General features: G+C 30.9%; 1 protein-coding gene across 1 annotated transcript in view; it reads left to right on the top strand.

Annotated features, from left to right (window-relative positions):
• The window catches only part of LOC107440721 (glycine receptor subunit alpha-2), a 103,426-nt gene extending 96,614 nt beyond the window's left edge, over positions 1-6,812 (top strand). The window contains exons 8-9 of the mRNA XM_043047056.3: positions 577-986; positions 6,371-6,812. Of these exons, the coding sequence (XP_042902990.1) occupies positions 577-986; positions 6,371-6,532 (572 nt within the window). The 3' untranslated portion in view covers positions 6,533-6,812. The remainder of the gene's footprint in view (positions 1-576; positions 987-6,370) is intronic.
• Positions 6,813-12,446: the final 5,634 nt, after the last annotated feature.

Here is a 12,446-nt window from a genome sequence, read left to right as displayed (position 1 = left end):
GAATATAATACCTGTATGCAGTTTTTAAAACAGGGTGAAAACTGGAGCATATATACTGTGTTTTCTTCAATCATAGACAGCTAATTTTTTCCTATTTCTTGATAGGATGCTGCGGTTCCTGTATACTCTCTTCAAAATTAATTTTTACGCTAAAATACTACCATAAATAATTTTAAAAATTTACTTAAGTTATAAATATTTCCACTCCCAAATTTTCTATTGTATGAAATATAAAAAATTTATTTTAATTGTTTTCTAAAAACCGTGCGAACTATTACAATTAACCCATTAACAGTGAACTTCTTCTTATCTTGTAATGATGTGAAAAGACTTTTAGTTTATTGAATATAAATTAAGTGAATATTTTCTCGTATTATCAATCATGGTAGTAAGAGATGTATAGTTTTTCCACGATTAAAGCTAAGAATGGAATAATTTTGCTGCGCGTTTTTTAGTTTTTGAAGGGAAAAAAAAGAACTGGAAAAGTTTCTTAACAAGAAACTCTTATTTTTCATAATCTCGCAAAAATAATTAAATTTCTCTTTTAATGAACGTCAGTTTTAAATATATTTACAGGAAATTTCACATGTATTCAAGTGGTCTTCACACTCAAAAGAAGGCTTGGATATTACATGTTCCACACCTACATTCCAACATGTCTAATTGTCATCATGTCCTGGATATCTTTCTGGATAAAACCAGAAGCAGTGCCTGCAAGAGTAACCCTCTGTGTAACATCCCTCCTAACCTTGTCCACACAACACGCACAGTCTCAGAAATCATTGCCACCCGTCTCCTACATCAAAGCCATTGATATCTTCATGTCCTCGTGCACTGTTTTTGTGTTTGCTTCACTCATGGAGTACGCCTTGGTCAATATCCTACTTGGCGAAGGGTTAGATGGCTATTTGGATGAAGATGGCAATCAGACACATTCTCTGTTTGCCAGAAATACGCCAAATATACTGATCGTGCCCAGGATGCAAGTAGGCATTTATTTATATATTTACATAAAGTATCTCAATATATTGAAGATAGTACTCTTAATTTCATTGATTGTCCTCAAGAAATTTAAATTCTTTGAGGACCAAAAATGTTTCATAATTTTTAATCCTCAATTACTCACATTTTCTCGAATTTCTCCGAAAACATGTTTTCATTTGCAGTGACGTATAAAAAAAAAATTCTGAAAAATCTTTTTTTCTAAACGTGATAGTATTTCTTACAGGGAATACAATAGAAAAGCAAAAAAAAGCCCCAAGCTAAAAGATTAAAAGCGCTATACGTGTCTTGAAAAAAATAAACAAATAATAATCACGTACTCATTAATTTTACATTTTTTCAAATACAGAATATAGTACGATATTTCAAAACTGCTCAGTAATGAAATCAAGTTTGATAAAGATGGTTATGCACCTGATATTAGTTATCAATTTAAAAAAATCTTTGTTGCATATTTAAATTAATATTTTTCGTAAATATATGAAATCATATACCATATCCTCAAATCAAAAATTTTTCCGGGACATTCCGTTGATTTGTCTTCAAGTCAAGGTTTTTAAATCTGGTTACATGATAATTACATAATGCAGGAATGCTTAGCGCTCTGCTTAGCAGGAAGAAAAAAAAAATAACCAATTAAGAGAGAAATGAAATTAAAGTTAGCAAAATTTTATTCAAATTTTTCGAAAACTGAAAATTATCGTTATTTTTCATGGACATTTTTGAAAATGAAAACTGGTAAATTAATTATTTTATTTATCTTGATAAAACATCGGCGCTCACCAAAATATAATAAAAGCAGTTTTATATTGTAATATTTTTAAAACTATAAACATACTCATACTAGCTAATTTTCTACCTGTTTTATCAAAAAGGTACAATTTACATTATTACAAAGTGTTGCACAAACGCTTAGTGAGCGAGGATGGGTTAATTTACAATAGAGTACCGATTATCTGTGCCAGGGATGGGCAAACTGTTTTGGTTGAGGGCCAAAAATCGAGAAAAAAAATGTTTGGTGGGATAAATAAAACTTTCAAAATTTAAAAAAAAAGCGATATACAAGTTTTAATTTAAATATTTAGTGAGATGAATGAAATTGCGATTTCGTTTTTAAAAGTTCCTTATATTAAGGTTCGAAGCGAGATGTGCCTATTTTACGGAACAAGGCTAAATGCTTTTCTGTTAGTCCACTTCTGAAATGATTCTTTCTAAGGTTCAAAGTTGAAAACTCTTGTTCACATATATATAAGATTAAGCAAACATAGAGCTGATTTTCTGCGCATGAAATATTAAATTTTGGAAACTAGCTTTTGGTAATGATTTGTAAAACTTTGGCATATTTAGAAACAACTGCTTCAGATGATTGTTAGATTGTCCGCTCGTTGGATCTTAAAATGCGTAGTCTGCCAAATGTGAAGTACAATTTACCTATATTAGATTCCTCGAGAAAGACAAACGCTAGTTAGAGCCAATCTAAGACTATTCTATGAAGAACTTCTGCTTTCAACATTTTACCAATTGAAGCTGACTGTGCTAACTCTTTCCATCAATTTATGTTTTGTAGAACAAAAATAGAGAAAGTAAAAAGGTCATCAGTACTTTGTTAAAAAAGGAAAAACAGAAATAATTTTAAATAGTTGACAAGAAAATGGATGTATATTGTTTATGTATATTGCCACTGATCGGCAAATTAAAATTATATCCGCGGGCCGGATAAAACCTTCCGGCGGGCCACAGTTGGCCCGCGGGCCGTAGTTTGCCCATCCCTGATCTGGGCCAAAGCCATACCGATAACTAAAAATCCCAGTAATTTTATTCTACAACCGTCGTTGAACAGCCGACCCAAATTTTTTGGGTTTACGAACTTCTTATGCTCAACTACGTAACCTTGTTATTTTAAACACAATCGTGGATCAAGTGTTTGGACAAATTTGCTTTGATGGAAGACTTCTGATGGAACTAACCAGCATTTGTGTTTTTAGTAGTCGAAAACCCAAAATTGAGTCGGCTGTTCAACGACGGTTATAAAATAAATTAAAAGTATAATTAATATTTACTATAAGTTATTTTTGGCAAGGAATTATCTTTCTAAAAACGAATTTTATAATTGTGTGCAAACGTTTTCCATTCGCTTAAAAAGTTTCTAATACAGTCAAACCCCGCTATAGTGAACACGGTTTATAGTGAACTCCCGGATATAGTGAACAAAATATTCGGTCCCGTGCCTTGCTATACACATATAATGTTATTTTTTGTGGATATAGTGAACCAAAAAAGTGAGGAAGTTGGATATAATGAACTTTTTTCTGTTTTCGACTGATTTTTTTCTTCATATTTTTGTAATAATTTTGAAATTTCTACTTCAAAATAAATACATATACCGATTTTTAAAACCATCTATAGAGGGGAATGTAGCGATAAGCATTTTTTCTTGTTTGTTTCTTTTATCTCACTTTCCCATCCCTAAACAAACCAAGTAGATGTTTTCAACCCAGGCAGATGATGCACCTGTAAGGGTGCAGTGTGATCAATATGCATTTTCTGGCAGAAGGAATGAGTAATTATTCATTATAAGTCAAAGGGTTGGACACTAATCTGTGTAGATAAAGCCCTCATTTCAACTCCTTTTTGCTCTCATTTAAGTTTTAAAAAAAAACGGCAAACAAGTGTCTAAAATTTAACTATGGCGAGCAGTAAACGTAAAACGTTCTCCATTGATGATAAAATGGGCATAATCAAAAAAGTTGAAAATGGATGTAATGAAGCTGATATTTGCAGGGAATATAAACTATCCAAATCTACAGTTTGTAACATATGGAAAAATAGGCAATTAACAATTTCTGCGCATGAAAAAAATTTAGATGGCAGAAAAACGATTTAAAAAGTGGAATAACAGAAATTCAGAAAAAAAAACTATCTGAGAGTCGGAAAGTGTTTCCATATCTGATGTTGAGGATTTCTCATCAGCTAAAGATTACTAATTTCTAAAAGACGAAGAGCAATAAAAAATAATAAATTTTTTGCTACTACATAAAATTTTTCAGTCATTTATTTGAATAATAAGTAATAAAACGGAGGAGTTTGGAAACCATTAGTTAAATTGCCTGCGTAACGGATATAGTGAACTCCCGGTTATAGTGAACAAAAATGTCGGTCCCTTGAAGGTTAACTATAGCGGGGTTTGACTGTATATGGTGAAATACGCAAAAAGTAAAATTAACATTAAGGAGTTCAAACTTTATATTACTTTCCTGACCAAACTGTGGTTACCCCCTATATTTGATCTCTATGTTGCTTGAAAGATAGTGGTTGCTAAAAATCGATGGACGCTTACAAGCAAAATAGCCTTATGATATTTGAGTTTGCAAAATTATTGGAAGTGTGTCATAAGACACAACAACAATTTTTATTTTTTATAATTTTCAAATATTTAGCTAGTATGCAAATATCTGTGTTTCACCATCTTACTGCGGAAACTATTAATTGGTGCACCAGAGTACCTGGCCAAAAAGGCCACCTCCTTAAATGATATGAATAAAAACTGAATCAAAGGCCATCGATGTTAAAATTATTTGGGTTAGTAAACTTAATGTTAGGTAGTCAAATAACATTGCGGAAAAAGATGATAGAAAGGACAACACAAAACAGGGATAACGCACACAGGTAATAGCGTAACAGGTAAACAAACAAATGAAGTCATTAGTCTAAGAAAATATTTTATTTTATATTATCTATTTATTATTATTTATTTATAATTATTAACAAACAGTTAGTGTTTAGCATTGTTAGTTTGTATTAGTAAATTTATTCAGAATGAGCCGCAGTGTTGCACCTTCTTACTTTACTTTATTTACAAAAATTGGGCACCTGGGCCACTTAGCGGCCCCTATCCCATACATCTAGAAATTTACAGAAAATTTATAGTAATAACATTTTGAATTTAGCAGTTGATGTGGTAGCTAACAGAAAAACAAGCACTTTGCTTGAGTAAATATAACATTTGAATATCTGATTCATCGAATCTAAGTTCACATATATAAATATAAACATAATTTGACATATATATATATATACATAACAGGGGTCTGTCCAGACATTTTGTGAAAGGTCCGTTTTTCGTGAAATTGTTAAAAAATTACTCACATTCTTTCAAGCAGGGTCCGCTTTTATGAATTTGTGCAAATAGGGTCCGTTATTGCAAAAAAAAAAAAAAAAACTTTTTCAAGGAGTTTTTAAATTGTAAAGGCGTACAAGATTATGCTCAACAGTGTAAAATTATAATTAAAAAAATTAAATTTTAAAAAATGAACAACAATTGCTGCTTCTAAATTAGAGATGCAACATACAAATATTTAGTATTTAGCCTATACTGCTGAACGCATAATATTAATTTCGGACGAACAATGGAAGAATCGTCGGTCGAAGACAAAACTTAATTCGTTTTCTGCCCAGTAAAGGGTTTATTCGATTAATAAAATAATAATGAAGATAAACAAATTTGTGAAGGGTCCGATTAAAAGAAAAATCATTTTGTGAAGGGTCCGTTTTTAAGTTAAAATATTTTGTGAATGGTCCGTTTTTATGAAAAGATATTTTGTGAAGGGTCCGTTAACGGACCCAAATTTCCTCTAAACAGACCCCTGCATAAGTTGACATAAATAAATATTAACATAAATTTATACACATATTTATACATAAATTTATACTAATTAAATTTCTATATTTTAACTAGCACATATTTAATTATGACATACATTGAAGTTCATTCGAATACATTGTGGTAGAAATAAAAAACCGAGCTATTTGCTTGTGAAATAATAAAACAATGAAAAACTTTAATATGACAAATTGACGTTTTTACTTAACACTAGAAATATTGATTGTAGATTTAAATTAAAAATAAAGATAAAACATGATTTAATATGTACAGTAATTGATTTTTGAAAAATGAAAAGTATAATTGATGAATATAGATAAATCATACCTTGATACATGATAAAATAACATATTTGGAGAAAATGCGGTAAATATATTTTATCAGAGAAGTATTGCTCAATAAATACAGTAGAATTTTCAAAATAATTTAACATGCATAAGTTGATATACCTTCTTAAATTATGAAATATAATTTATATATGTTTTTTTTTTAAATAAAATAAAAGTGTCAGTTGCACTAATTTACAAGCATTGTAGGTTTTAAGTGATTAAAATATTGCACAGTTTTAAATTTCGTTACTAATTTATAAAAAAAATTTCAGAAGGCACAGCATTTGGCATGCCTGGTTATAACACGAAAACATTATGTCTCCAAAGCAGTTTTAATGGCGATTAGTGCATTTTACTTATTATTTTTATACATTTTTAGGACTTGCCAAATGGAAGACCAAAGCTTACTTCTACACTGTACAGACACAGCGTGCATCGTCGACGTGCAATTTTAGTTGACAAAGTATCAAGAGTTATTTTCCCATTGTCATTTGTGATACTGAATACTATTTACTGGTCTTTTTACCTTGAAATTATTTAAAGCTGAAGAGCTCTTCTCTCAACAAACTGAAACTAAGCAACATGTTGGAGTCGGGAATAATACACCACCGATAAATGTTGAATAACGGCGCTGTAACGATTGCAGACATACAGAATAAAGTGACTGAATAACTCTAAATGTAAACAGAACACTACATAACAATATACAATGTAAAAGAAAAAGGAGATTCAAGTTTAATTTTTATTTTTCTATACTTTCTTACTTTATCTGAGTCTGCTATTATACGAGATGTTAATAAAAATAATTAAAGATTAAAAAATCCATTGGGAAAAAAATGGAATTAGAAAGAAATGTAAGGTTTGACGCATTCCTTCTGAGGAAATCCGAGATTTCCTTTCTAATTTAAAAAGTATAAATAGATGGCACTGCTCAAACCAAACAAAAAAAAAAGACTATTTCTGTTACGCGTTTGACCAATTCAGTTGCAATAACAGCATACATGCCAACTTTTGCGCATTTGGCGTAATATTTTATTTCTATATTTAAAGTGGTAGTAAAATGTATGCTTTCTATACATTCCTTACATTTATAATCTTTTTGACCACAACTATTTTGAAACAATTTAAGTATATATATATATATATGTTATACTTTAGTAAGGTTTATCAAACTGCAGCGTATGTTACTGCCTAAAATTGCAATTTAAATTACTTTTTACTACCACTGGGAAAAGGATTAAAAGTTGGCAGGTATAGCACAAGCAAATGTAAATTTTACCGTCAAATTGCATCATTATCTTATTGCAAATGGTGGTTATTTTAAAAATTTCATATATTTTCCCAGTTCGAAACGCCATCTGTTGAAGAACTTGCTAACTAATTGTTAAACTTATTGGCATAGGAATTCTTCAATTTCATAAGAATGCAGATAACCGTGCACTTCTATCATCTTTCGTTTCTTTCTAAATTCCTTTTTCAAATTGTCTGTTATTATGGATCCCGATAGCAAACTTTTCGACAATCACTTTAAAATGTTTAATTTTAATAGGAAAACTGTATGACACAGTGATCAGTGATTTGTATTCAGTGGAAAAGTAACTGAACATTTTGCTTTCGTTACACGGTTAAAATAAAAACTTGACTTTAATCTGCCTGTTTCTTGAATATAAGCTATGTTAAAATACTGTAAATACAACGTTTTTATCACAAATAAATAAGAGCGAGTGATAGATGAGCATTTCGATACTAAGCGTGAATGTAATTAGTTCTGAGCAAAGCTGCCAACTACCATCCGTAGTAATTCATTTCTATATTTAAAGTGGCAATTAAATGTGTCTTTAATTTTTTGAGTTGATAAATTTAATTTACTATTTTGATTGCCACTACATTCAAATAAATCAATCTCATAGCTAAAAGCAAGTTATTGATTCCAATTAATGAAATGTTTACAATACATTGCCAACTTTTTTGTAATTTTCTATATTTGGGGAAATTCTTCCTGTGATTGTATATAAGTCGGAAGGTCAGGTCCCAGGTCAATGCCATATATATATATGAAGACAAAAAAAGTGAAAACTGGTTACAAAATTTACTTTATTTTTTAGCCTATTTTCGGAAACTATAAAATATCCATCACTACCAAAAAATTAAAAAAGTTAAAAAGAAAAAGTTAATTGCAATCACTTTCAGGCCTGTCCAAGGCACAGAAGGATTCTTAGTCTCCTTACTCGCTGATTGTACCAAAGCGGTCCCGCAGTGGACTGATCGTTAAGGCACGGTTCCCAGCAGATCACCGAAGTCAAGCATCACTGGCTGCGGTCAGTGTGCGGGTGGGTGACCACTTGGATCAGTCTGCGTGGAGATCGAGGGTGTGCGGTATTGGTCCTCGTTAAACTGTTCTACCGTAAAGTGCTCGACTTCGCGTGCAGGTCGTCGGGCTACCGAAACGGGGGTGCCATCTCTGCAGAGGATCAAAATTGTGATGGCATGTCTTCGGATCATCCTCAAGGATGTTTCCCAGACCGTCGCCAATAGCCCATTGTGCAGCTCTAGTGCGACGTAAACGAACTACAACAACAACAACTCTACCAATCCGATTATACAGCTCCGATACTTGTTTATTTGTAATTATTACGCTGTTACTACATTATTTTACTTTCAGTACAAAGAGAATCCTACTTCTTTTGGATACAAACTGTATTGCCAATTATAATAAAAAAATGTTGTGTTCCATTTCAAAAAGACTTGATTTTATTTTTCAAGAAGGTATGACAACATGTAATCTTCCATAAATAATACTCTTCATGATCAACTTATTTCAAATATAACAGTCGGTAGTGGCAAGAAAACTGATTTTATAAAAAACAAAATGAAGAGACACACTGTGCTCTAAAGAATTCGTGATTAAAAAAAACCCTACATGTTAAAAACTTATATTTGTTTAGTTAATCATTTAAATATGGTTTTTTTTATTTTAAACTTAAAGAACTAAAAGAAGAAAATATTTTTTTAGTATTATAAAACTTGGAACAACCTGCTATTTACCATTTTCTAATATTTCCGGAAACGTGTATTGTATTAATGAGTCCCGAGGCTCAAAATGTTTAATAAAGAGTTAATTCAACAAGTTAAAAAAAATTTTATTACAAGGCAATGATCTTTTGCCAACTACAACAGAAAGCCTTCATTCTGTTTTTCAAAGGTAGTTGGTATAGACTACTTAATAAGTGAACCAATTTGCCCCAAAACTTTCGCATATAAAATTCCGCTTTGGAAATTAATCTTATTTCAATATTTATACAGTGATGGTTCATAAGGAAGAAAAAAATTCATGTTTCCAAAAAAGGATAAGGATATACTTTGTGCTAAGTAGACTAAGGTAAAAAGAAATGGTTGGAAATATTAGCGATGAAAGTGCAGAAATGGAGAGATTATAAATTTAATTCCATAAACAAAGAACATTCCTTGGCGTCTAAACACCAAATGATGGCTGAAAAGTAAAGAGACGAACGTTTGCAAAGTGGTTCATCGAATGGGGACAGAGGCACAAGTTTCAACAAAATAATAATAAAATAGGGAGATAAGAAAAAGAGAGTATTTAGCGAGAATTCCAGTGTTCAAGAGATTAAATTTCCTCCCTTAAAAACCCCATTGCTGATATTAATAGCTGGGACATGTGCCAAATTTCGCGTCAATGCGGTCTTGTGTATATTCGACAAACTAAACGTACCCTTAAACATCGACTTAAAGAACACGAAATATTTGTTCAAAATCAAAACATTAACCGATCTTTTATCGATATAGTTGGAATTCTAATCACAGGTTTGAGTTTTCTTCTGTTAAAATAATTCAAAATTGTTCTTCGTCTACCAAACTTGACTTATGGGAGTCATTCCATATTTTGATAATTTTTCATAACTTAATGATCTTTCTAATATCCCACCGTTTCCCAATATTTGAAAGTCTATTCTAATTTAATCTGTTGCGCCCTGAGATTACTGCCAAATCCTCTCGCACCTGTTTCTTATTTCCCTATTTTATTATCTTCTTTAGACTTGTTCCTCTGTTTCTATTGGTTAAACCACTTTGTACATGTTTGTCTCTGCATTTCTCTACAATCATTTGGTTTTTAGATACTGAGGAAGGTTCTTGTTTGTAGAACAAAAACTAAAGACCATTTCCGTACTTTCATTTGTGCTTTATTCACGTTTTTGAGCCACTCTTTTTTTTTCTTCTTTAGCATAAGATATGTATTTGATAACACTGTTTCGTGTTTATCTACTTTGTATAAGCTGGCTAATATGCAAATGTGTTTAATTTTTCAGTGGTCTGATCGTAAAAATAGGTTTTTAAATTATAGAAACTGATGACGGAACAGCTAGAGTGAAGGGTTGGGGATCTATCCCCGGTGGAAACTAAAAGCCCTTCTAGTTTCAAATCAATGTGAATCACGTAGACTGGAAATTAACAGCATCTAGTACGTAATGCTGACATATGTGTCTGCATAAATTTTCTTTAAAATATATTTAGATAGCTATGTTATCGTAGCCTTATGTTTATGACTGCCAATATACATTAGGCTACGATAATACGCTTTCTATATTTTAAGGAAAATTTATCTTTGAAACAGAGAACAGCGAAGACGAATATCGGCACAAGATCCATAAAAATTTCTGGGGTCTTAGCAAAATATAATGAAATTAAACTTCCGGTGAGTACAGTGTTAACAGAAAAAAAAACGATATTTGACCAGCTTGCTCTCTTCTAGAGGTTTTTATTTTTTTCGTTTAAGAGTTTTTAGCAAACTCTTTTAATTTTTTTGTTTTGTTTTTTTGTGAAAATTCTAAAAGAAAGCAGGGTTTTTTTTAGGGAAAAACAATTCAAATTTAAAAAAAAAACTAATTGAAAAAATAGTCATAATTGTGAAATTATAGTTAATAAGAATGCTGTAAAAAATAGTTATTAAATTCTTCAACAAATTCTCCATTTAACATTATTTTATCTCTGTATGGTGGATAGCTTACTTTAATTTACAATTAAAAATTTATTTTTGCTCTATTATTCTGTTTATAACGGTTAAGAATTTTATTTGTTCTTTGAAAAGTACTTACTACTACATATTATGACTAAAGTTTTTTTTTTCCAATTCCCTTCAGTAATTCTCGCGATATAGTTTTATTTTAATCTCTCAAGCAACGCTTATAAATGCAAAAAAAAAAATTCAACAGCTTATAACCAACTGAAATTTTTTTAAATATTATTCTGTAAAATTATTTAACCCTTTAACGGGTCCTTTATTTCTAGTAAAGGTAAATTAAAGTATTTTTGGAATTGAAATTGTTTTAAGAACAGTAATTGATATAAAAAGGAAAAACTCATTTAGTTTATAAAAATGCCATTTATTTGGTTGTAAATATATTTAACATGACCTATTAGGAACTTACTGACTTTTATTTTTCTTTATTTATTAAATAAATTCCTTAAATGTTACAAACTTCAAAAGGAATTATGTATTTTATAACTTTTATACGTTTTTTAAAAGTGACAAATGGTTACCAATTTTATTCACACTCACTTCAAAAAAGCTCTTAAGTTTTTGAAAAATGGAAACCTAAATTAAAAGTGGTAAAACGTGGTGGTAAGTATACTTTCCACGGTCTTCAAAAGGGTTGAACTCATAAAACCCTAATTAAAACACAGTATCAAAATATAATATTAACTTTCACTTTTTTTGGGGTGGATGGAAGTATGACATAATTTGCTTCAAAAATATCTTTTGTAAACTCAACTATATGCTTACTTATGACTTCTGTAAGTTGATATATTTAGGACGAAAAAGTAATCCTTTACAAATTAGTACATTTCTGATATTAATAGTAGTAAAATTTACATTATTTCGATTTCAACCAATCTAGAGTTAATAATTTTGATAAGGTTAAAATCAATATAGTTTATGAACGGAAATACAGAAAACAAGAAATAAAAAAAAAAGAAAATTACAATACGGCAAGTTTTAAAACTATCTTACTTGAATGATTTATTCTAACTAAATAAATTAGTTGTAAGACTTCTCCCTTTTTTATTATTTTTACTATATAAATAGTATAATAAATAAAATTTTGAAAATCCCTCCAATCTTCTCACCTAAAGTGGCTGGGTGGCGCAGTTGGTTTGTCGTCGGTCTTCTGAGCCCAAGTCTGCGGGTTCGATCCCCGGCCCAGACACCGGATTTTCGGGATGCAGAAAATCCTCAGCGGCCATGTGTCGTATGATTATGCAGCATGTAAAAGATCCTTGGAGTGCCTTATTGGCTCTTGGCATTTCCGGCAAAATTAAATTCCTAGTGCACTTTAGCATCCAAATAAGAGTCTCGGTGCTGCCATCTAGTGTGGCAGAAACTAGACGTCCAACTTAACATGACCAACGGTATCTCACCCATTGTGGTGGTCCTGAAA

This window comes from Parasteatoda tepidariorum, chromosome 9, assembly GCF_982258835.1.
Source record: "Parasteatoda tepidariorum strain Cologne lab strain chromosome 9, Ptep-v5.0, whole genome shotgun sequence".
Taxonomy (NCBI): domain Eukaryota; kingdom Metazoa; phylum Arthropoda; class Arachnida; order Araneae; family Theridiidae; genus Parasteatoda; species Parasteatoda tepidariorum.
This window is presented reverse-complemented; position numbering and strand designations above follow the sequence as displayed.